We start from the raw sequence: 25,099 nt of genomic DNA, 5'->3' as shown, positions 1-25,099 counted from the left end.
AATAAAACAATGTAGATATTGTGAATATTAGTTAGCGCCTAATAAAGTAAGAAATAAATTTAGACCTATTTTGATTATAATAATGCGCAAGAAAGATAAAAGTAGTTCTTTTTTAATTTCTAGTTTTTAACGTCGAAGTCGAATCCAGTGAAATCCAAAGTCGAGTGCACTCACATGCGCGCAGAAAAAGCGTCCGCTCTCAAAACAACGTCGACAACGTGGTGGCGGTGTTTCTACTTCCAGTAGTGATCGTCGCTGCTTAGTGCTGATATGACGGTGCTTCTGTTGTTTCAGTGAAGTGCATGTGCCATGAATGCATTCTACAGGCACTTTAAGAGCGCAGCGCTGTACCTGCCGTTGTCTGCTCGGATGTGTGTCGTGAGAGCTCGAGTATGTCGTTCTGTGTACCTTTCGGCTAAATCGGGAAACGAAGACAATGACCTTGACCATGGATTCTCAGTTGACTTCGACGAATATGACGCACTTTTAGCTAAGTACCCTCACCGAACTGTTTTAGTGCCAGACGTCTCTGATCCGCACCTTGCGCAACTCCTTTCTTCCCAAACACCATCGGTATGTTTCCCACCTAGTGTGTTCTTACTTTAGCTTGGAAACATTTTTTTTTTAAAGAAGCATATAATATAACAGCCTCGATATAAAATCCTTTCATTTATTAGGTTCCCTCGCATTCATGTAATTTTGCCGCACATTGCAGCACCCTAAATGCCCTTTTCGAAATGAACCACAAAAAGCCTCAGTTTCTGCATTATGCACTTGTTATCGTTAGAACTTTTTCGGTCATTAACTAAAGTGATGTGATAGGTTTTTCACAATAAGGCAGGCGTATTGACTCATGCGCTCTTATTTCTTTCTTACCACTTTCTTGGCTTAATTCTTTTTGTTTCCTTTGCAGGAACTGTTTTCATGCATTTCCAAGCTGGGAACGCCTTGTCCTCTGGTATATGCTGCTCAAGCTGTTGTGTCCTTGTGGGATCTCAAGAAGTTGTCTAATCACTTGAACATTAATTTCGATACAACAGAGGCATTGGCATCACCTTATTTCAGCACTTTGATAAATCAACTTCATGACCACTGCAGTTCACTGAGTGATACCTGCCTCACAGCTGTGCTCGTGTCTCTGAAGAGGCTCCTTCAGGAACCGGGGATTCCCGTTTACCATGCTCTACTCAGTGAGGCATACCTGCGATGTTCATCGTTTAACCTACAAGATCTCTCGCGGTTCACTGTAAGCCTAAACCAATCCAAAAACGTTGCTCTTGCATATCAGTGCTGTGCCCTCGAGCGGCTGCAACACCTTCTTCCACAGTGTGCAACAGAACAGGAGCTCAAATGGGCTGCAATTTCACTGAAGCGCCTCGCCCACCTATCATCTGCGTCACTCATTACTACTTTTTGTCACAAGGCGTCTGAGATTCTCACTCCTGCATCACAAGTACATACGCTTCTCCGGTGCCTGCCTGTCACCTGCCTTGAGCCTCAACATAACCGCCACGACAGCTGCATGGTCAAGGTTCTCACTTACATAAATGCGTTGGTGGAATCGTTAGATCCGATCGACCTTGCTTCTCTCGCCGATGCTGTTGAAGAAGCACAATGCAATGCAAATGACACTTTGAAGTTGATTCGGAAGCGGGCACGTGAGCTGTATAAACAGGAGCCCAGCATATCACTTGCACATAATATTGTCATGGGGTCATCTCTACAGCAACGAGAACGCCTGGAACTCGAGAGCTCTCTGCACAAGCTCTTGGATTCGGACATCTCTCACCGCAGCATTGCGCACTTTGCAGACATCGCTGTGTGGCTGCCCATCACTGACGAGGACGTCCTCGCTACATTCTGGAGCCTTGCAACCGACTTGTCCAATCCTTCGTTAGTTTTCCTGATCAGGCGTTATCTCGGCTGCTACCAGCAGACACATTTTCGTAGCAAACCTTTTGAGTCAGTTTTGCTGGAGTGGAGCAAAGAGAAACTGGAGAGTGCATGGAATCTTAAATCAGTTACACTTGCGGCACAATGCCTGCTAACTTTTGAGCTGTCAGCAGTGAACCCTGAAAACATAAAGCGGCTCAATTTGTTGCTAGGCCAACTTTCAGGTTGGTCACTGCTGGAGTTGTCCCTTGGCCTGAAAGCTGCAGAGCGCATGCCATATGGGATGCTGAACAGAAGGCATACGCTTTTCCCACTGCTTTCGAACCTGAAAACAAATGTTCATGGAGAAATTCGCAGAAGTGTAGAGACGACTCAAACCCTATCTGAGCTCGCTACTCTGACTGTATCCAACAAGATTTTGTGGTCATCGCGTGGACATCATGAGCAACTCAAAGAGTCTATAGCTGCCAGGTGTGTTTTGCATCACTTGTTGGGCTTGCTGCTCGTATCTTTGCATGTGGTTCTCATTGGACATCATACAGCTTTGTGCTGTGAAACTTTACTCATTCGATAAAATATTGATCATCCATCCGTCATATTTTAAGGTGAATCCTGTTAGCCATTCCTTTGTAGGTGTAAGCAAAATCACTTGTAGGTGTAGGTGTGGTTTGGTTTGTGGGGTTTAATGTCCCAAAGCGACTCAGGCTACGAGAGATGCCAGGTGTAGGTGTAAGTCAAAAATTACTTGCATTCTCTCTAATATTTTTATTTTAAATCTTTGGATCCGGTTTAGCCTTGCCCTCCATTCGAACATGGTGGTATGACCTGATAGCTTAGTCAACATGTGTTATGATGCTTTATTATTTTGAATTATTGAAAGTATATAACAGTTGCATCCTACCGGTACTCACCTATGGGGCTGAAACATGGAGGTTAAAAAAATAGGTTCTGCTTAAGTTGATGACAGTGCAGAGGGCTATTGGAACGGAGAATAGTAGGTGTAACGTTAGAAGATGGGAAGCGTGCAGGGTGGGTCAAAGAAATAACTCCAGTTACTGACATTCTAGTAAAAATTAAGAAATGGGAATGGGCAGGACATGTAGTGCGAAGAGAGGATAACCGATAGTTGCTGAGGGTAACAAACTGAATTTTAAGGGAAGGAAAGCGTAGCAGGGGGTGGCTGAAAATTAGGTAGGTGGATGAGGTCAGTAAGTTTGCAGGTGTCAAGTGGATGCAGCTAGCACAGGACCGGGTTAATTGGAGGAAAATGGGAGAGGCCTTTGCTCTGCAGTGGGTATAGTTTGGCTGATGATGATTATGAATTGTTGTTTTATTCCGGATATTTCTTCACTCCCGACCTTAGCATTCCAGTCTCCTATGAGAAAAACGACGTCTGATGATGGAGTGCGGTCTAAAATTCACAGTTTACTTTAACAGAAATGGGCTTCTGGGATTAATGGGATTAACTTCTGTTCTAATCTACATGCAGGCTATTATATGTGTCCAGAATACCTCCCGCTTGTACAGTATGTTCATTTTACACTTTCTCTCATTGGTGCAGATTCCGGAGGCCCCTGTAACAGCCTGATTCCTTTGTGAAATGCAACACTTTAATGCGCACTGCAGAGCGCACATAGATAAGAATTTACACATAAGCTGAATAACAATGATCATTACCCATAAGGTATACAGCATGTTCTGTTTGAGCATGCATACACTGCATGCTTAACCAGATAGGAAAACAGGTTATCCCAGTATGGTTCGAAAACTAGGAGCTTGAAGAGCTTGAAGAAGAGAAAGCGGCAGGTGAATAATATATTGCTAGATTCATGCTTCTGTGTTCTGTTGCTGGGAGTGTGTTTCTGGAGCATTCGCTCCAGTGCCAGGGTGAGAGGGTGACACATATGCATGGTACTGGAGCATTCGCTCCAGTACCATGCGTATGTGTCTACACTTTTAAAGTAGTCCTTCATACATTTACTTTTCTCTCTTAGAGTGCTGTCAGGATAACTTAGTACAGCTCTCTCGCAGGTGCGCAGTTCTGGCCGACCATGCCTCCCCACGGTCACTGGCATCCTTCTGCAAAGCCCTGACAATGGAGCGGCTCTGGGTGCCGGACTTCTTGAACCGGACCGTAGCTCGTGCTGCTGACGAGCCGGAGTGGCTTTTTCCAGTCACCCTGTGCCAGCTCCCCTATGCGTGCTTCGTGAGTGGCCTCATCCCAGACAGGGTGGAGCAGCTGGCAAAGGTTGTCAATTCCTGTCTCCTCAGGTGAACCTCTAGACACAGCTGGACTCCTCTTATGCTTATCTAAAGCTGCAAAATGCCTTTTGTTTAAGTTTCATAATTATTGTGGGCTGTTTCATGTGCCGCTGGTTTTCATGGCATATATCAAATTCTGGGACACTGCAAATAAAAGGACTTTTCAAGCAATTAACCTGGAAGTATTGTGGCTCATCCTTTTTATGGACTCTGAAGCTCAAAAATAAATAAGTAAACTGTCCTACATGCCATATTTTCTGGTTTATAAGATACGCCCCTCATATTTAGAGGCGTTATAAAAATAATTGGTATATAAGACACGCTCTTGTGTAAGACGCACCTCAGTGTATTCAGGTTAGAGTAATAGGACATGACTATATATGCTTGCTAACCATCGTATGCTATGTGCTTGAAAGAAAATTTGTTGCGTGCGCGTGCGAATGGTAGAAAAAAGAAAAGGCAACACTTATGTGCAAAACAACCCTCACTCAGTGAGAGCAGGAACACTGTATTGTTACTTAAAGCCTTGAAAGTCTTTATCTTGGCACGCGGTCGGCGATTTCTTGCCACAGCACTCAGGCGCTCTCTTTGCGCTCATAATCACTGGGCTGATTGTCGCTGCGCGTGGGCGCTGTGACGCATGGGGAAACGCGCATGAAGGAAGGAGAAGACACACGTGCAATAGCCACCAAACAGTTTGTCAGTCGTAACTGGAAAAGAGAGTCGGCTTGATCTGGCTGCTCTTGGGAGTGTGGAAAGGGCGAGGGGCATGGACGTCACCACCTTTTGGCATTCTGTCAGTGAGACAGCTGTAGAATCCTAGAACACTATAAAATATTGTAATCGCAGGCGTGGCTACCGTCACCATATCACGACAAAGTTCACCAATGAACATTGTGCAAAATTTAAAAAAAAACACACACAAAACGCACCGTTGTATAGGACGCGTTACCAAAATTCTGCAAAAAAACGCGTCTTATACACCGGAAAGTATGGTACAACCCAGTTCTATGTCGGGTATGTATGTGTGTACTACTTTTGTATGAAACTGTACTGCCATTGTAATAGATATGGTTTGTTAATGGCCACTTTTTTAGCTTGGTTAATCAAGAGAGTGCTAAGAACACTGTAATACTATTCTGTTTTTCATTTATGTTTATAGGGATCCTGAAGTGCACCTTTGTGTCCTGGTTATGTTAACAAGCATTTATAGGTTAGTTTGTGGCAATTTCCAAGGACTTTGTATATGCATTCTAGCCATGCTCTATAGAAATTTGACAGCTTCTTTTTCTGCCAGCATCCTATGCATCCAACTTATTTTTTCCTACTTTTATATCTTATCAAAGTCCGTCCAGCTGAAGAAATTATGCCACTACAGATAAGCAGTACAAGTCACCTATGCTTTTCTTGATTATGACTTTGGCACCGTTAATATTTAATCAGGACACACGTTCCAGCTTCTTGGGTTCTTTACACATTTCTCAGCATGTGGAAGATGCATCTCAGACTGCATGCTGTGTTGTCGAAATTTTCAACTGTCTTTCAGACATTTCGACGACCTGCCAACGGCTGAATTCCTCCAGGCAGCAGTGGCATTGGGCTTCTTCCAGTGCTTGGAGAGTGACCTGATGCAACGCATTTTCTCGTTGCCCTTTATGGAGCGACTCGACCAAGAACTCACTGGTAGGCGTATTGGGTCCATTTAATGTTCATTTAAGAATGACTAGTAGTTCCGGTTATTGCGCACGGCAGGCATAAACTGCTCAGAAGGCAACTTTTACAGGTCTCAAGATTCATGATCATCAACACCACCAGCCTGACTGTGCCCACTGCAGGGCAAATGCCTCTCCTATATCCCTCCAACTAAACTGGGTCCTGTGCCAGCTGCATCCATTTGATTCCAGCAAACTTCCTGACCTCGTCCGCCCACCTAACTTTCTGCTGCCCCCTGCTATGCTTGCCTTCTCTTGGCATTCAATTCGACACCCTTAAGAACCATCGGTTACCTGGCCTTTGCATTGAATGACTTTCCTGTGCCAATTTCTTCTTAAATGTCATTAACTTGCGCTTGTTCCTTGAGCTGTTCGGCACGCTCCCGGAAAGTCTCTTAACGTCACACCTGCCATTTTCTGTTCCATAGCTCTCTGCATCATCCTTAGTTTGAGTTAAACTCTTTTTGTTAGTATCTATGTTTCTCCTCAGTAGGTGAGTATGGGTAGGATACAGTTGTTATACACTTTCTTCTTGAGAGATACTAGTAAACTTCCATTTATGATCTGATAGTACTTTCCAAATGGGCTCCATCCCAATCTGAGTCTTCTAATTTATTTCCCTTTCGTGGTCCTGATCTACCACCACTGCCTGTCCTGTGTAGATGTATTCCTTTGCTGCCTCAGGAATTTCACTGCCTATTGCAAACTGTTGTTCCTTTTTGAGGCTGCTGAACATCACTTGAGTCTTCTGCATAATAATTTTTAAGCCAACTATTCTGCTCTTTCTGTCAATGTCCTTAATCATTCTTTGCACTTTGTTATCTGAGCTGCTCAGCAACACGATGTCATCAGGGAATCTCAGATTACTGAGGTATTCTCCATTATCTCTTATCCCAAAATGTTCCCAGTCTAGCTCTCTGAATACTTCCTCTAAGCAGGCAGTGAATAGTACTGGAGTGATAGTGTCTCCCTGCGTAGTACCCTTCCTTATTAGAATTCTATTATTTTCTTGATGGAGGACTATTGTTGCTATGCAACCAGTACAGATATCTTCCAGTACTTTAACATATGGCTTATCTACACCATGATATTTTAGTGCTTACATGACTGCTGAGGTTTTGGTTGAGTCAAATTCTTTCTTGTAATCAAGAAGTTAGTCATATTCCAAACATTTTTCTCTCACCTTGTTCACAGTATAGATATGATAAATCATATCCATACTATCAACCAGGTAGCCTTTATGAAAGCCTGCCTGATCCTTTAGCTGTTTGTAATCTTCTAAAACTGAAGTGAACTGAGGTGAACTTTGCTGTGTAGTTCAACAAGTTATTGGCCCCAGGGGTGCTGCATTTGTACTAAAGAAAGAATAGAGAGAAGCAAACATATGATTCATTGTAAACATAACTAGTATGCTAGTGAGTATGTTATAGGTAGGTATTAGATCTTGCAGTTGAAACAACATCAAAAACGTGCTGAATTGTTTTTTTGAAATTGGGTTTAAAGTTGGGGCTGAAACAAGCCAGCTTATGTTTTACCATGTGGGTACATCTTGCCAGTAGTTGAAAGAAAGTTGGAATTGGTCACAAAAATGTTTTAATATAATGTAGAATTTGCTCACCCTTGAAAAATTCTTTTGTCGCAGTAATACCTTCTGATATATTCCTTTTTTCCACCAGTTGTCCGAGATGGGGTGACTTATCCATCAGTCACAACCCAGCCAACCATAGACGCATTTATTAAGCTTGTAATCATTCTTCTCATCATAACCCTGATCATAATCTTGTAATACAGTACGTCCCCCAGTGTTTTTGTTATATGCAAATGTTGTCCTCGATGTATTACATGATAGCTTTGCTTATTTTACCATGAGCTCTGCATGTTATGTTTATATTATTGTTTTGCCTCGTTTAGTTTGGTTGTTGAAGATTCAAGCCCCTGCCAAGTTCACTAACTAGTGTGATGCTTCACACAACCGTCACTAATATTATCAGGGCTATTTTTTGGCTGAGTAACTTTCTCACAGCATATAAGGACACTGACAAAAGTTTTCTAACCATCACCGGGAAACCTGCGTTGCTCTCGGGGTCGCCATAGTTCACGTGCTGCACAAGTTCATCTTAACCGAAAGATGCACGAAATTGTTTGTGTTAAGCATTTTAACATGCTAATGTTAAATGCCTGATTACACATAGAATTTTTTGTTGACATTATGAATAAAAAAAATTATGGACATGGCACTGGCAAGTGGTAGCTGGCAGGTGACGTGGCCAAGCATTGATTTTTATTTATTCTTATTTATTTATTATCATACACTCAGTGCCAAAGGCATTACAGAGGGGAAGGGGTTAATTGGGATAAACAACAGTGAATACAACACAGTAGAAAATTGTCACAACAACACAGAATCAACTTTGTATAGAATAAACAAAGTTAGCTAGTATGTGTCGGTTGTTATCTGCAATTGTTGCAATATCGGGAGAAAGGCAGTTTCATTTGGGAGATTCCGGGAAAGATATGACTAAAAAAAAAAAAAAAACTTTGGCGGGGCATTTTACGATTCCAACCTTGTGACGCTGATCGATGCGATGGGAAATGTATTCTGGGGGTAATATGAAATCGTCTATTGTAACGCGATGATATGCCTCGTTGAATATTGTTGGATGACCAATTTTATGTTGAAATTATTAAGGTGGGAGTGAAAGATTATATGTCTTGGCTGTGATGCTTACAGTATGGTTGTAACTTGAAGGAATGAATCAAACGAAATTATTTTGAGCAAGTTCCAAGGAATGTACAAGATTTTCATGCGTAGGGTCCCATATCAATGCTGCGTATTCTAGTTTATGACGTGTTAGTAATTTATGGAGTGAAAGGTTCCTGGGAAATCTTTAAGAGTGCCCATTAGGGAGTTGCTGTTTGATGTGGCAACTATCTGATATGGGGTTGATGAGGACCCTCGGCTCTTCACTGCCCCGCTGTTAAAGCAATGAGCTACTATGTATAGGGCTCGGTTGAAAGGGCTCTACTAGAAATTTACACATTACCATTGTGGCTCTATAGGTAGCTGTTATGGATGCCATGGCAAAAATCCTGAAGCCCATCTTTGTATTACTATCTGAAGTGGGCTTGACAGCGTGCAAAGGCTGTTATTTCAGCTGATGGCAGTTTTGTGTTGTCGTGTTATTCGGCGTGTACATTAAAACGTTAAATGTAGAGAAGCGCAAATATTCCAAGCTTCAAATACAAATCAAATATGTTTTTACCCGATTCGTATTTGACTGTGATATATGAAATTTTCCAAAGAATCGGAAAGTATCGAGTACACCAAAAATATTCGAATTCACCACACTGCGCACTTCACTGCGATACTTGACTGTGTTGACTGTGCAGCGAAGCATCCTCAAAAAGTGACAGGGCCGTTTTATGAAGAATTTTCTCGACAGTATGCGCACCGAACTGCGCCTTTATTACAGTAAGCGCGAAGCGAAGCACATGGCAAAACTGAAAAGGAAAAAAAATGTTCTCATTTCGGTTTTTGCCAATGTGCAGGTATTTCAACAGTTTTCAGCAGTTTTTTCAGGCCCATTCGATACTTTAAACTTTTGTTTAATGGGGACATTTTTTCTAGTCCCTTGAAGGCTGAATTAACAAGAGGCTAAATTTGAGCAGTTTTTCAGCATGGTATGCATTTCTGTGAAAATCTGATTTAATATTATTTGCAAATACCAATTGATTCCTTAAATGAACGAGATGACCAATGCTAATTTTCGATATACGAAGGCATTTTTTCCCCCATGTTCTTATTCAAATATTTCAATTTTAGCACATCCCCAATTAAAAGCTTTTTTGCCTGCAAACGCGACTTTGTTGGTATAAGTGGTCACATGAGACTGTTTCACATGATTTCAGTAGAATTCTTTCACACAGAAGAAGATTTGTGTTGGGGTGGGGAAGGGTGTAGTTTACCTGGCCAGCTGGTTTTCTCAAAAAAGGAAGGCTCTTCTGTGCAGGCTTTGTGGCAAGTGACCACCGGGACCATCAGGTGCGAGAGCTGGTGGCCACCCTCAACCGCATAGCCTGCCTGGACTTTCCTGAAGAGCGAGTTCCCTGGTTCCACGACCAGTATTACTCAGCACGGGCTGTGAACGGTGAGGGAGTCGCCTGGTATGGAGACCACTGTTTGTCACGCGATGAAAAACACAAAACCAGAAAATAGGAAAGGGGTGTTTAATGGAGCAGGATATCGCCAGCAGCCGAAGAAAGAAAAAAAACTAAACCAGGTAACTTGCCCACTCGATTCCAGAGCGTGTTTTACAATGAGTCATGAAGGGTGTGTGTAGCAGCATACACTATCTCGTATGCTGGAACAGTGGCAAGATTTCAGTGGACTTAAGACTGACCTGTTTGAAATGTGCATACTCACAGGTGTGATAATTGACTATCAACAGAGTTACAGCCTTTGTGTAAATGATCTGAATCTTTTTTCTTCCAAGATAAGCTTAGATGCAGCTTCAGTTAAGCTGCATATGAGTAGTCACCTAAAAATAAAAACAAAAACAAAACAAAAGTGATGTGGGGTACAAGTCCTATTTAGCTTGATAAAGACAAAGTGCCTAGTATAAGCATGCACTATATATTCACCAACAAATTTCAGTAACACAACATATAAGGAAGATTTTAGTTGTAAATTTTGCTACCGTTTATGCCCTTACACCTTTAGAGCATCTTTTTTTTCAGCCTATCCCATTCATAAATCTACACCCAGAGCCTCTGTCTCAAACTTTCCAACGCCTGTTGAATAGTATATATGTACTTGCATACGTATGTATATGTGTATATGTGTACTCAATATACACGGCTTGGTTATTTGTTGTTCTGTGCTGTTAGAGCATCATATGTGATCAGCAGTGTTATGAAATCAAATAATGTTTGGCCCTTACATAGATATTTGCAGTATTCATAACCTTTTAAGATACCAAAAAATACCTTCTGTTTCCTTTGTTTCCCTTCATAAATGCACGAGTGAGTTTGATTAAAGCTGCTTCTTTCTTTATTTGTAACAAAAGCAAAACCTTGCAGACATTTGTTGACTGAAAGGAGTAAAGCTAGGCTTTATTTGAAGCTATTATGGACCCAGAGCAACATCATCTATAAGGGATGCCATAATGGAGAGCTCCAGTAGTTTTGGCCACCTGGTGATCTTCACCGATACCGCACAGTACATGGGGGTCTTGCATTTCACATCTGATCCCAAGGCTATGGGATCAATCCCAACCGTGGCTGTGTTTCCGTAGAATCAAAGTGCAAGGCTCTCATCTTCTACTGTGTGCAGAGTTCTCCCCAGAAAATTTTGAGAGGTAGACATTTCATGACTTGAGGGAGTTGGAGGACCGGTAGGAACTGAGTGATGACAACACAGCAGATGTCTTGAGAGGAAAATAAAAAGACAGAACAGATGACTGCACAGCTCTTCGTTTTGAATACAGTAAAATCTCGTTACTTTGGCCATCACGAAAAATATACAAATTATCCGAATGTACGAATTGTTGTTCGAATTGTCAAATATAGCCTTAAAAAACTGTCGAAAACCTTTTGCATGAACTGCATGGACTGTAATCCATGTGGTGAAGCATCCTAAAAAAATTGTAACGGTTCAGCATACTCAAGGAGCGGAGGAAGTACATGGATGCAAGAGGGAAAATATGAGCAAGCATTAGAATGGCATGATGCTGTCTCGAAATAAAACTAAAAAAAACCAGTGATGTGCACTGCAGCATCTGAAAGGGCATGACTGGCCACATCACAGTCACAGAAAATTGTCCCTGAGTATTGCAAACTTGAAGCCCGAAAGATGGGTGGTTGGAAATGTGGACGGTCGACCTGAGAGAAACCCTAAGACCGCAGATTGTTGATATCACTGGAGCCCTCCACTGCAATGGCTATCATAGTTGATGTGATGTTAAGCCCCATATATCATACCGTACCACGGTGTGTACGCCTTCTTACCTTGCAGCTGGAATATTATAGCCAGTTTAGGCAGTTATCTTTTTATGAAGCAGGCACTTCTGTCTGTTAAAACTGCCTGGTTCATGTTGTAAGACATTCTACAAAGAAAGCTTTGGGACACACTCTGTTGAAACTTCATTTTATAAATATAATTTTGTTTCATGCACACTTAGCAGCATGCATTGGCATTATTTTAAACTTCGACATTAGCATACAGTAGACTGTCAGTCAGAGAAACTCAGTTAAGAAAAGTCTCGGATGGGGCAAACAGTGCGATAGCTCTTGGCTTAAAAATCCGCTTGAGGGAAAAGGGTCGCCAAAATTTCAGAAAAAATCTTTTTTTTGTTTTTTCCAATTCAAAACCCCTATTCTATCCTTTACCTAGTTCAGTCTTTCATTTACACGCACGCGTAATATTTTCTCTGAAACCTGCATTTTTTGAAACCTAGGCGGCAACCAGCCACGTCCCCCTTTGAAACTTGCTTGATACCTGTGCCTCTCCTAATCTGGAAAGAAAATTGCTTTCAGTGCCTATTTTGTTCACATTTAGCGGTCACTCATCCGACAACAGTTAAAAGCTAGCTAGCATATTGTGCTTAGCCAAACATTCAGACGCAGCCGGGTTACACGCGACTTACGGTACTTTACTCGTGCTTCGGCGTGTTTTCGCGGGCAACCGACAATTTCTTATTTTGAAGCTGGGTATTTAGTACTCATTCAGTGACACAGGCAAAGAAGGGGTTTAGAAGACAACGCTTCCACGGGAACCGGCATAAATCGATCAGCAATGTCGTCAAATCTCCCCAACACAATCCAGCGGCGAACGCCGCAGTCACCGCGCACGTCTGCATCGAAGCTTTCACGCTCGGTGGGAGGCATGGGGACCATAATGGCAAATATTTGTGACCGTGGTTTTGGTCTGATTGACATTAACCTTCTCTTGTGTGCCGTCGCTGAAAGCTGCTCGTGTAAAGCATGCGGTAAGGATTTGCACATGGTTGAGAACTCTGCACAACAAGTTATTGTTGGCACGTTCTCCCAACAATGTGTAAAAAAGCTCTCAGCGCACCGGTTCGAGGCATGCAAATGGAAAACATTGAGCAACATGGCTCGAATGACATTTGAGGTCGTTCGGAATTTCTGCAGGGCGATTAACAGTCCATTGGCTATGTGAAGCTGACTTATGGCAACTATACTTTTTTGCAGAAGGCTACATGACAGGCCACTAAGGAGGCCCGGAGAGCAAATCAGCTAGCCCTGAAAATAAGTATTGATAATGGAGGTCACTAACAGGCTAGTTGCTATGGAAAAAAATTCATCAGCATGTATTTCTAGAGTTCTATATTATAACAAAACTCTTCAATGGCAATTATCTCAAGACATGAAATTTTGCTTTAGAACCTACTGGAGGAAAAGGGATTATAATTTATAGATATTGAGTAAGCACTACAGAGTCTACTGAACCAGAATTATCAACATTGATGGAGAGAATTTTGATGTAAAAGTAATTTACTACAGAGTTTGGCTTTAAAATTTGGTAGTCCTAAAAAAAAAAAACACTAACAACAAATTCGACATACAAAAAGCAATAATCCTGGTTCAGTATCACTATCTCAGATTGCTGATTACAATGGTACCAAGGTGAATGCTTTAACTCCAGTAGATCATGAGAAAAATGCTCACAAGCATTGGCTAAAATGCATGGGTGGAGTAGCGCCTACCCTGTCCCCTTAAGACGCAGTACAAAAAAAAAGAAAAAGAAAAAAGTGATGCTAATACAGGCACCTGTATCGCCTTCAGCTGTCACCTGTAGCGCTTTGTTTCTTTAAATTTACCTTGCAGAACCAACTACCCCGGCACATTATGTTATGGATGTTTCATGTGTCCTTTGTTTAAGAACTTCTGCAGTGACCGCAAATCATGGAGACCCCGCACAACGGCCCTTGTAAGCACAAAGTTAACAGCTGTTGATCGATACAGTGAAGCAGAAGAAACGATGAAAAAAATTAAACTGGACCAGTGCTATCTTGAAATAAGGGAATCCGAGCATTGTTTTGTGCTCCCTCTCTTCGGCCCACTTCATGCATAATGCAATAAATGCTTTATTATTGCCTTCTGAAAGATCGTTTTATTTATTGTTTTTACGTGACATACTTGGGCACAGCTAGAATGTTCACATTTATTTTGTGGGGGAAAGAGCGATTTAGGAAAGATGAACTTCTGAACTATTTTGCTATTGTTTTCAACTTTGCCTTATGCTCTACTTTTGGTGATGCTATTCTGATCCATTTGAAGATTACTTAGAAGTTATTGACACTGTACTCTGCACGCTGTTTTTATTCCAGCTCAAAGACGGTTGACACTTCTGCAGAGGGATGTCCGAGACTACCTTGAACACATCTTGGGAGGAAACGAATTTGTTCAGAGTCATCTGCTCACTCCTTACAGCTACTACCTTCGTGAGTTTGATTTTTGCTTGATTGAATTTTATTCTGGCTCTGAATAGAAAGGCCATCTTTTACATGCAAAGAAGGAATAATTCAGATTTGCTTGCGTACCATATTTTCTCGCGTGTAACCCATACCTAAACATCAAACCTCCCAAAATAAACAAAGTAAAGATATCTCCGCATATAGCCTGCACACTTATCTAAAAAAAATGTATGACTGGGCAGTCGCAACTATCACAATCACAACCATCTAAATATTTGCCGCTTCCCACAGCGCCTTTTCTACTCTTCCTCCTCCTGTGATGCTGCGCTAGATCATGTGATCCGATGAGGTGATTAACCCTCAATGGACATTCTTCCTTGCGAGATTTCAGCCAGACTGGCCTTTTGCAGCCCATAACATCCTCGTTAAGCTGAACAAAAATTAACGTCGGATGATTCAGACGCTCTGCAAACCGCACATACAGTGCCTCAAAACTTGCGATGAACAGCACTTGTCAGGAGCCGGAAATGGCAGTCAGCTTGGGGCGAGCCGGGCTGGTCAAGTCTGTTGAGGGGTTAAAGCGCTTGATTACAGGTGCCTATATCGTCCGTTCGATTCCCTGTCACAAACTAGCCTCCGGCTTGATGAGCAGATGCATAACAAACAGCAAGCGAAATGGTATGACACTGCCTAGAATGCTGCGTGAAGAATGTTTGCATGGCAGTTTTTATGTGAAAGAAAAATCGGGCACCACTTGAGGGTCAATTAGTGATGCCATACAAGGGCCTGTTACAGCAGTATCTGTTATGTATGACAACTGTTAGGAGGCCATCCTTGTCGGTACCACTGAGTGTTCGCAACAAGAGCTCGACACAGATTTGTGTGTAATGGGGCTTAATAAGGCTTTCATCTTAAAATGTTCATCACCTCGGCCTTCCGCAGCTTATAGCACAGCTTACAGTTTTTGCATTTTCAAACCTTTTGTCGCCTTTAGTAGTTTCTCAGCGAAATTGAAAAACTTGCTCAAGGACCTGTTTGTTGAAAGCTGAGTGGTCAAACCCATCTCGATGCGGCTGAAATAGTTTCATACTTGCTGAAGTTTGGTTTGGTTTTGTGGGGTTTAACGTCCCAAAGTGACTCGGGCTATGAGAGACGCCGTAGTGGACCCCAGAAATTTCGACCACCTGGGGTTCTTTAACGTGCACTGGCACCGCACAGCACATGGGCACCTTACTTCTCGCCTCCATCAAAAAGCGGCTACTGCAGTCGGGACTCGATCCCGCATCCTTGGGCACAGCACTCAAGCGCCCTAACCACAACACGGGGTCTTGTTGAAGTCCTGGAAGAACCATTACTCTGGCCAGAGCTTTGCTTGTTGTCGAATGTGGAGAGGTATAAGAGCAGGATAATGGAGCAAACACATATGACTGCTCAGGAGTGAGCCGAAATATAAATCATGCTTACCTGGAACCGCAAGTTGAGGTTCTGGGCTGATATTTACTTGATTCGTCATCGGAGCTGTAGTTGGAGCTGGTGAAGTTGTCGTCATACTTTTCGCTACTGCTTTCACCAAACCATATAAATAACACATAAATAAAACAAGACATTCATTCCTTCTCTCATCTTTATCTAAACAGAAATGTTCCACATAACCTCTGTGCAGTTTCTCTAATTAGCTCAAGGCCTCGCACAAACTACGGCATGCGAACAAATGATCATCAAATAACAGTACTGTTATGCAACCAATATCCGAAATTATTTATTTGTGCACAAAAAAAGAAATGTTACTGTTTGAAAGTTCAAGAGAAAGATGTTCCAGTTTTTAAATGCCTCTGCATAATATATGGTTATAAGTGCTTCATTGTATGTTTCATTGTCAACATACTTTTCCTTTGTGCCATAATTGAGCCCTGTTTGTCTTGCTTTTTGTCACTGACCGTGATGCGCTGCCATGATATTTTTCTTTCTCCGTGTGAATATGTTTACGTGTATGAGTATATATATTCCCTTTATTATAATTTGCCACCTGACTGTTGATGCAGTTTTTTTCATTACTGTATAAGTTACTTCTTGTTGTTGACACAGGTTACTGTGACTTGTTTATTTGTATTTTGCGCGTGACCCATATTTAAGCCTTATTTATTGTCAAGCGCAGTTTGTTGTATTGCTAATATCATCCATTATTGCTGTTTACTTCTGTTCCGACGTGTAAGCAGGGATTATTTTGTGCTGGAGACATCAGTCTCCTTTAGTTTCTCCCCACGGACACCATGCAATGTTGCCCAAAATAGTAGACGCGATGGTGGTGATGATGATGATTTTGCGGTAGAAACAGTGGCATGCGGCAAATTTGGCTGAATTCGTAACGCACCCTGATGCAAACTTGTCACCATTTTTTGTTGTAATTCGAGACCACCCCACTCTGAATAGCTTCTGTTATGTTTTGCCTGCCAAGAAGAATGTAAGCCATACAGAAGCCGAAACTGCAGTTGTCGTACTATCTGCCTCATACTCCAATACTCAAAAATTTGAATTTAGCAGCACATTCAAAATCATTATGTGATCCATGATCTATGGGGGGATCCCAAAAGAGTTAAAATGTTCCCTTAAGGTGGTTCAAACTTGCTACGCTGTGCTTTAATCGAGGGGAAAGTGCTGAAGATGCCTGTTTGATGTTGGCACAGGTTAAAGGGTCACTGTCCAGGGAATGACCCTTCAAGCAAAGGAACCCAGTGCTTCAGTCAGGTACCAGAGATAGTCTGTGTAAAATTCTACAGCGATACGCACGCCACCAAAGCAGCAAAAATACAAATAAAATCTCTCTCATCCTCCCCATTGGGAAACCAGCTTCCCCCTTCTCTACGAGCCGCAAGGATGACGTCGTAGTTGCAAACGACATCCATTGGTCCGTATCGTTGACTGACAGGTAAAGGATGGGCGTACACCACTAATTGTGTCCACCGCTTGCAGCCCGCACACACAGAGACCACGCCCTACCTCCCACCAAAGTCTGAGAAGGAAGGGGAATTTGGCTTGCGGAGGCTAGACGGGAGGAGAGAAACACGACAGAATCGGATGATTGCAGTGGCTGTAACTGCGCTATTAGTTACTCTTTCCAAAAACATTTTGCGGCCTTGCGTTCTGGGGGCGAAGTCTCACAGTCACCGAGGAAGAAAATATTTTCGACCGGAGGGTGGGCAGTGGGCCTTTAAAGATCCCCAGCTCTCCAGTACAGCGTTCCTTGTAACCAGAGTCGCTTCAGGGTGCTAAAGCCACCAGCTGTTTATGTGAAAGCTGTGACGGTGTCTTCTATAACATTTTTGCAGAGCTGTCCTGTGTGCTGGATGCCTCAAAGCAACCCATTGCGGTGAGCAGCAGCAATGGAGGCCTTCGCGAGACACCACAGAGGAAACTGCCTGCAGTGTTCTCTGCAGGGCACAGAAGGTATGCAATCTCTGCAAAGTATAAGTGGTAGGCATTGTCATTGGCACTGTGTTTACAACCTTGATCCCTCATGTTTAGAAGAATATATCAGGCTGTCCGGATTTTGGGTCGTTCCCGCTCTTTTTTAAATTTCAAAGCTTAAAAGGATCTACAATATCTTGTACAGTTAACTGACATGACAGATTGTATGGCCAGTGTTGTTAGAAGAAATGCTTAGTTCTTTGTGCAAGAGTAAAAGCTGGTTCTGTATTATGACAAACCTGTAACTTCAATTCAAATATAAAAAAATGGGCTGTTCAGTAGAACTCATTATAGTAAACCCGGATATAGTAAAGTAAAACTTAAATCCCAGCTCATATTTCATAGACGACTGTACATTTTTGGTAAAAACTAGTTATAGTAAAGTGTGTCAGGCGGCGGCAACGACTTCTCACGAAATGACATCGCCGCACGCGCGTCACCTACAATCGCGAGGCATTTTTTTCTTTTTTTTTTTATGGCTTTACCACTAGGCTTAGCAGTGCCCAGGAGAAGCCACTTTTACGTAGGCCTTAGAGCCATGAGGGAAAGCATACAACGTGTAGGGGGGAAAAAAATTAAAGCTGTACACCAACATAGAAAGAAGGCGGTGCTGTTAGTTCAGAAAGTAAGAGCAGCGAAAAATGGGGATGGAAAGAAACGGCCAAACGTTTGCAGCACAAAGCACGAGGGAGCAATGGAAAGCAGTGGAGGTGCGGCATGTGCGGTTTTGCAGCGCTCATTAATCTGCGTGAACTTTCATTTGACATCACTATGCCTTCAAAAGCAAGGAGCCGGACATCCTGCCTTCTCTTTTATTTCCAAGTGTGCTTTTTTTTTTTTTTCTTGAGGATTATAAGTGTGGTATTTATTAACAGGTGTACCATTTCAATACCTCTCTCCGATGCCGTTGTTTGTGAGCATTTGATTGATGTAACATTAGATGAGGTGAACAATGGGAAGATGTCATAGCGTGTTGTTGTAACTATTATGGCTGTTCTTGGGTTGGATGGCGTCTTGAAAATTATGTTTTCAATCGGCAGCGCGTAGGCTCGAACCGGTAATTTACAGATTTTTAGTTGATCACATAGTTTCTATCAGGAAAGTGCAATTTTCGCCATCCTTACTAATGCTTTCAAAGTTTTTGGGGAGCACAATAAGAGGCTAAAATGTTTTGTTAAATTTCCCATCAATTGCCTTTTAATAGGCAAACAGCGGACGATGATGCCGTGTTCATGCAAGGCTTCGGTTTTCACATGAACTCAAACTTGGTTGTATTCACAGCCACGTTTCCGTCATGCTTAAGAGGTACTTCCACAAGATGTAAACCAAAATCTTATAACTGAAAAAATACTAGCAGAAAGAGATGATAAGAGAGAGATGGAAGGTATTTTAGAGCGCCTTTTTTTTTTCATTAAGCAAAAAGACGTATTCAGTAAATAGACATTTAATTATCACACAGCATTTTCACAGCCATGTCATCACCAACCACTGATATAATAATGACCCTGATGTAGTAAAGGTTTTGCCGGTCCCAGTGACTTCACTATAAAGGGGTTCTACTTATTCCATCCTGCTTGCTGTAGCAAACAGATAAAAAAAATTCTAAAATTGTTTGGTATAGCTGAAACTCATAACAAAGTATGTCAAAATGCTTTCAAGGGCAGTGAAATTTAGTTGGCGAAGAGACTGCTGCAATGCGACCTCCGCTAGGTAATAAGACACCTTTTCCAAAGTTGTAGTGCTGTTTCGAAGGCACTAACAGTGATTTGAAATTTTGGAAAAAACCAACCGGCAGAGGCCAGTTACGCTGGCTTTACTACACTGGCCGAAGTAGCCGTACTCAACATGCTAAGTGAACAAGAGTGGAGTTTTTTAGTTGCGAATATACATTTCTACACGTAAAGCATTCTGTACCTCTCAACCTCTCGTGTGACTTTGTCTTCCCAAGCCTACGCAGTTTCCTTAAAATTTTTGACAAAACAGTTTACTTTGCAAATTTTATTTCAATGAAGCACTCTGCTGCAGAGCTTCTTCTGTAAGTTCTTTGCATTTGTAGCATCCTTGCTGAAGCATCATTGCTGGCATTCAATGCAGGATTGCTGTCTTGGTGCTGGGAGAGGCCAGCTTTTGTGAAAACTACCCGCAGCTCACAGGATTTCAGCAGCTCAAGATCAGGCACCTTGAGATACTGGGGTACCAGCTGGTTCTGGTTGGTGTCTTACTTTCTTCTTTCTTTGTTCAAAAAAAAAAAAAAAAGAAAGCTAAAACCTTGAAGCATAGTGTCTTGCATGCAATTGTTAGAAAAAGATAGTCACCGACGCAGTGCTCTTAACGTCACAGTCATTATTTATATGTTCGCAGTGAAAAAAAGGATAGGTACTTGATTGCGGGACAGAAAATAGTGTTATAATGGTTAGAGCAAGTGAAGAGTCTTGTATTGGAAGCCACTGCGTAGCTGTGGGACAAAATGCAACAACTGATGGAGAGGACACCACTGTTATCCACTGGTTAACTCTCTATGACTGTTTTCCAGTTAGGAAGAGGAGTGTTAACTTGGCATAACATATTCAAGGCTAGGGTGTGCATACCTACCTGCTAATGAACTACCGTATATTGTAGCATATAAGTCAGCTTTGAATTATATAAATTGACCCCCCCAAGCTTGCACCCGTCACTAGCCGCAAGGAAAAAAAGATTGGCTACAAATATAAACGGACACTCCACCCTAGCTAGCCAAGATTTTTTTTACAATAGAAATCTCAACGTTTCTGCTGTCATTGTCGTGGAGCAGCTATGTGCAACCGTTTAGTGCATTTTATCTTGACATTGAGCATTTGGGAGTAAAATACTGCCAGAAACTGCCAGTAGAGAGGCTTTATACATTGTACGCATTTTTGCGTACACTAAAAGCTATGGTTTTTGCAGTGTTCTATGCTGCATGTCATATCTGCACCTTTATTTTAAGCAAGAAGTCCGGCACATCTATTGCCGATTTGTTATGCGAGAGATGAGATGAAACAAAATTCAAATGGCTCATTTACAGCTAACAAACATACTGAAAGGATGGTGCTAATTATGACAAACTCACTCTGAAAGAAGTGTTCTGGCTTGCGTAAGCAAAAGCGAGGTGTGGTAAACTCGTAAAATAATGTAAACAAGCTCAGTGTGCACTGCATCTTGATGTGAAACAAAGATGCCGTGTGTACAGCGTGAAATACTCTTTAATTTTCTGCATGTTTTACTAGTCTTAACTTTAACATTTTGACTATGAGCAGAGTGTAGTCATATGTGGAGGTACCATGTCGCATTATGGGCTTTCAGCATTGAATATGTTTAACTGCGGTATCATTTACCTCTGCATTTAGAACGCTGTGGTAATCAGACATGGCAACACTACTGCAGTGTATGCTGAGCACGTGCCCAGTACAGGAGGGGATGTGCATCTTTTCCGATTCTCACTGAAAGATAAAGAAATCTCACTGGTCACGAACTTCATGAGCGCCTCTCTTTTAACACTTGTCACTCTTGGCAGGTGCCCTTCTACGAATGGAACTCAATGAAGTTGGCAGAGCCAGGCGCCAAGCAAGACTACCTCCGTGCCAAGGTCTTTGGCGTCAGCTAGCACATAGAGAGATGTATATAGGTGTACAAGTTTAGCAGTTGCGTAAATTATTTTTGTTGACAAAGTAGCAAAGAAAAAAAAAAGTTGAACAGCGATGTCTGTGTGCATATGGTTGTCTGGCACCAACGTTTAGACCCTCCCAAATTTTCACTAATATGACATGTTGCATCGCCAAGCAAAACTATGTGAAGTGCTTCTCTCGTTCGTGTAGAAGTCAATTACATGGCACAGTAGTTAATGGTCTTTCTCCCAAATAACATGTGATGATGGATCGATTGCTTTCTCCATTGTCAGATTTAATTACTAATCTGCATCCTCTGTAGTGATGAAGACCCAGTTCAGCAGCGTACACAACAGTAGTTTATTAGTTTTTATTTATTTACCCTCAGGGTACAGAGGGGAGGGCTGGATACAGGATATATAGTTGCAATGGAATAGAGGGTTCTTTTACAGCAGATGCACCGTAAGAATTGTTGCGCTCTATGCTGCTCGTTTGACTTTTTGTCGCAGCAGACGATGCGGATTTTGAATTATTTCAGACTGAAGCTGGCAAATGGCGTGTTATTAGAGAAAAGGGGGACCATTAAATGCCACGTCATCCATTAAATGACAGCACGAATAAGCAAGCAACGTAGCCAAGGCAAGCATTTTACACATTGCATTTAGCGACGCGACACTTGATATCGGTAAAAATTTGGAAGGACGCATGTATAGCCAGCTGTGCTGGTGCCACTTTCTCATCAAAGTAGCATAAAACGTTTCGAATAAGCATACCATTGTTGTCTTGCTTTATTAGTGGGAACTTGGTTATGCTCTCCTTACCATAACATTCATCTATGGTATACTCCAGTCGGGTTCTATGGCTATGAACTGTGCTTCAGTTCCATCACATCCTTTATAAAAATCCCTTAAAGATGATTCCATCACGTCCACCCCCTTAAAAATGCTGCCTCCAGCCATTCTCTAAGCAAAGCAGCATGCATGTGACTGTTCATATATGTGGCTGTAGTCCGAGGGTCTGTGCAAATCAGTGCATTCAAGCATATGGAGAACAGGTGGTGCAGAATAAACTACATCCCTTGTCATTTTTATTAAAGAAGAAAAGAAAAAAAAGTAAAAGAAGTGTGCTGCGGAACGAGGCCTCCATTGCAGGCCACATGGGAATGCATGAGAAGCAGTCTAGTCTTCTCTTGAAGTGCCCGAGAGGGGACAAGCCTTGAGCAGCTTTCAGTTGTTTTCGTACTGTTCAGGTTGCGATGGAGTGATCACCTGCACAGTAACAAAAAAAGAAAAAAAGAATTTACTTACAAGGTTGGCCTGAAGTGGGTCAGAGGTATGTTTGAACAGCTGTGGAGTTGCAAATTTCCGCAGTACACTTAGTTAAGTGAGCAAGCAAGTTTTAATCAGTTTTTACACATGGGAGGCAATGCCAATGCTACAGGGAATGTACAAAATGAAATGTTACTGTCCTTGAATGTTTTTGTTATTTCTTTGCGTTTCGTCTCAGTCAAGCTGCTCAGGTTTTACTGAGCCAAGCTAATCAGGTTTACCTGGTTGGGGCCAGCTGTGGTAGGGGTTGGCTTTGTATAATGAATGAGATCACTCGCACCACCTTCACTTCCAGCCTCTCAAAACTGCTACTCAAAAGCTTGTGTATGCATTTCCACTCTGTTCTTAACTGTTACTTGTTTGTGAATGTTGCTTACCGTAACAACCCGCGTATAATATGAACTCGCATATATAATACGAGTTGCAATTTCGGAGTAGCAAAAGCGGGAAAGTAAAAAAAGTTTTCACTCTTTATAGTATAATGCGAGCGAGGAAAGATCACAAAATTATTTATTTGCACTACATTTCGCGGAACCACTCCATGAATCGGACGCACTCTGCACTTTCGCATCCAACGCCATCTCGCAACAGCGTTGAATAGTTCCACGAACCTTCATGTGCCAGTGCTGATTCGCCGACATGCTTTATTGGAAAATATCACTAACAGTGAGGAGAATAGCAGCTCACATTCGCCCCGTTGTTCTAAAACGAGTGGCCGCTTCCAACTCTGACGTGGGACAGCAGCGCACGAGCGGCCACATGCATCACGCCTGTTCGCCTCAGCACGTGCCACTCGTAAGCACACGGCGTGCACCTCAGTGTTCTCAGATTCAGGGTTTTCGCGATTGTCATCTTCGTGCAGTATGTGTACTGTCTGCCAAGCGTCCCTTGCTGGAGACATTTTAATAGAAACTCCTTTTAGGTGCCTCTAAATGCATTCAGTAGCCTGAATTTCTCGAAAGCGCAACTGCCGCCCTCCAGCATAGCTAGAGAGGCCCGTTAGAGACCTATGCAACGTGCAGAGTGGTTTTTTCACCATCCTTACATCATGAGAGGTGCGACCAACCATCTTCCGGTCGCATATGTGTCACAGGCCATGAGAATAACCGTGGTCATGAGAATAACGGGGTCAGCATGGCAAAACCACTGAAATAATCAGCCACCACTAGAAATCGCCTCCTCTCGCTGAAAGCCTGATGCTGATAGTGCTGATTAATAACGAAATCAGAACTGCCAATCTAGGCTGAAATTTGTTTGGATGTGCATATCTTTCGCATCTAATATTATGCACAGCTTGAAGGTTTGAAGCTTTACTGAAGTGCGCTTCACGTTACATTAGTACATAAAATACACAAAAGGAGGTCCCGAAGCTAGCTTATCAGAGGGGACCTCTTGCCAAGAATACATAATATACGTAACAATCTGATTAGCAAAGTGACAATGCGGGAATGGAAATTAAGACAGGTTTACATAATAAAAACATTTTTTACACAATTCTAAAGGATAAAATCTTGGAGCATAGTCTATTCTCTTAAGTTATAAAGGCACATAAAAGCTATTTTGATGAAACAAACAGCAACAAAAATGGTAACAAGGATGAGGAGAAAAGTAGAAAAGGTATAAAATAATATGCACATTTTTATACAATAATGCATATATACAAGTGCAAGCATCGCAAAAATAAACCTTTAACCCTCATGAAGGAAAATAAATAACAATGATTTTTCAATGATTTTTGAAATGATGATGAAGCAAGAGATGACATCGTCAAGGAAGCCAGTGAATTCTATAAAAAGATAACAGGAAAGTCAGCCGTCTGTTTTTCATAATTAGTGTAGATTATCAGAAGGGGCAAATTGTTATTGTCAGCAAATTTTGTATTAGTATTACATTTCATAACTGTGTCGAAGAAAGACTATCCAGAATGATATCATTAGCGCGGGTGTGAAAAATCGATGTTCCTAATTTATGGTCCAGTCGTAAGGATAATGGTAGAATGGCCAGAGTGCACAGCCTGGTTCTATAGATGAAGACAGCTGATAGTATGTAGTTCCCCAAGATTGTAAACAATACGTAATGCAATATATAATGTGGTGCAAGAACTTGGCACGTTCATAAAATTCAAATGCTTGTCAAGAATAATACCAAGAAGGGTGACCAAGTTAGAAGGACAGAAAATGCGAGTGTTTAGGCAAAGGTAAGGAATGAATGTAGTTGCCTATTGCGAGGGTGAAAAGTCATGAAGTTGGCTTTACTAGTACTCATTTTTAAATCTTCTCGGCACCAGTTATTGACATTAGGTAATTCATGGTTCAAGTTCTTTTGTTAGATTAATAAGGTCATTGTCATAAAATATTGTCTCCCGCATAAAGAATGCA

The 25,099-nt window shown here is 41.9% G+C and overlaps 2 protein-coding genes across 2 annotated transcripts in view; one reads left to right on the top strand and one right to left on the bottom strand.

Annotated features, from left to right (window-relative positions):
• Positions 1-169: 169 nt before the first annotated feature.
• Positions 170-24,614, top strand: LOC146186430 (FAST kinase domain-containing protein 1, mitochondrial-like). Its single transcript, XM_084607190.1, has 9 exons — positions 170-573; positions 914-2,364; positions 3,925-4,164; positions 5,702-5,838; positions 9,878-10,015; positions 14,219-14,332; positions 17,632-17,749; positions 19,865-19,979; positions 21,303-24,614. Exons 1-9 carry the CDS (start codon positions 310-312, stop codon positions 21,390-21,392), a joined length of 2,667 nt encoding a protein of 888 aa, XP_084463316.1. The 5' UTR covers positions 170-309; the 3' UTR covers positions 21,393-24,614.
• LOC146186429 (cysteine dioxygenase type 1) overlaps positions 22,452-25,099 on the bottom strand; it is a 99,756-nt gene continuing 97,108 nt past the window's right edge. Inside the window, exon 5 of the mRNA XM_084607192.1 lies at positions 22,452-22,661. Within this exon, the coding sequence (XP_084463318.1) occupies positions 22,620-22,661 (42 nt within the window). The 3' untranslated portion in view covers positions 22,452-22,619. The remainder of the gene's footprint in view (positions 22,662-25,099) is intronic.

Source organism: Amblyomma maculatum, chromosome 6, assembly GCF_055883805.1.
Source record: "Amblyomma maculatum isolate TAMU_Amacu chromosome 6, ASM5588380v1, whole genome shotgun sequence".
Lineage (NCBI taxonomy): Eukaryota > Metazoa > Arthropoda > Arachnida > Ixodida > Ixodidae > Amblyomma > Amblyomma maculatum.
Note: the sequence above shows the minus strand (reverse complement) of the source record. Positions and strands in the feature narration are given on the sequence as shown.

Bases quoted from the DNA above. Each gene is read 5' to 3' on its own strand.
- LOC146186430 (XM_084607190.1), top strand. From the start codon at position 310: ATGAATGCATTCTACAGGCACTTTAAGAGCGCAGCGCTGTACCTGCCG. The intron at 4,165-5,701 runs GTGAACCTCTAG...ACTGTCTTTCAG, and splicing joins GTCAATTCCTGTCTCCTCAG to ACATTTCGACGACCTGCCAA. The intron at 14,333-17,631 runs GTGAGTTTGATT...ACATTTTTGCAG, and splicing joins TCCTTACAGCTACTACCTTC to AGCTGTCCTGTGTGCTGGAT.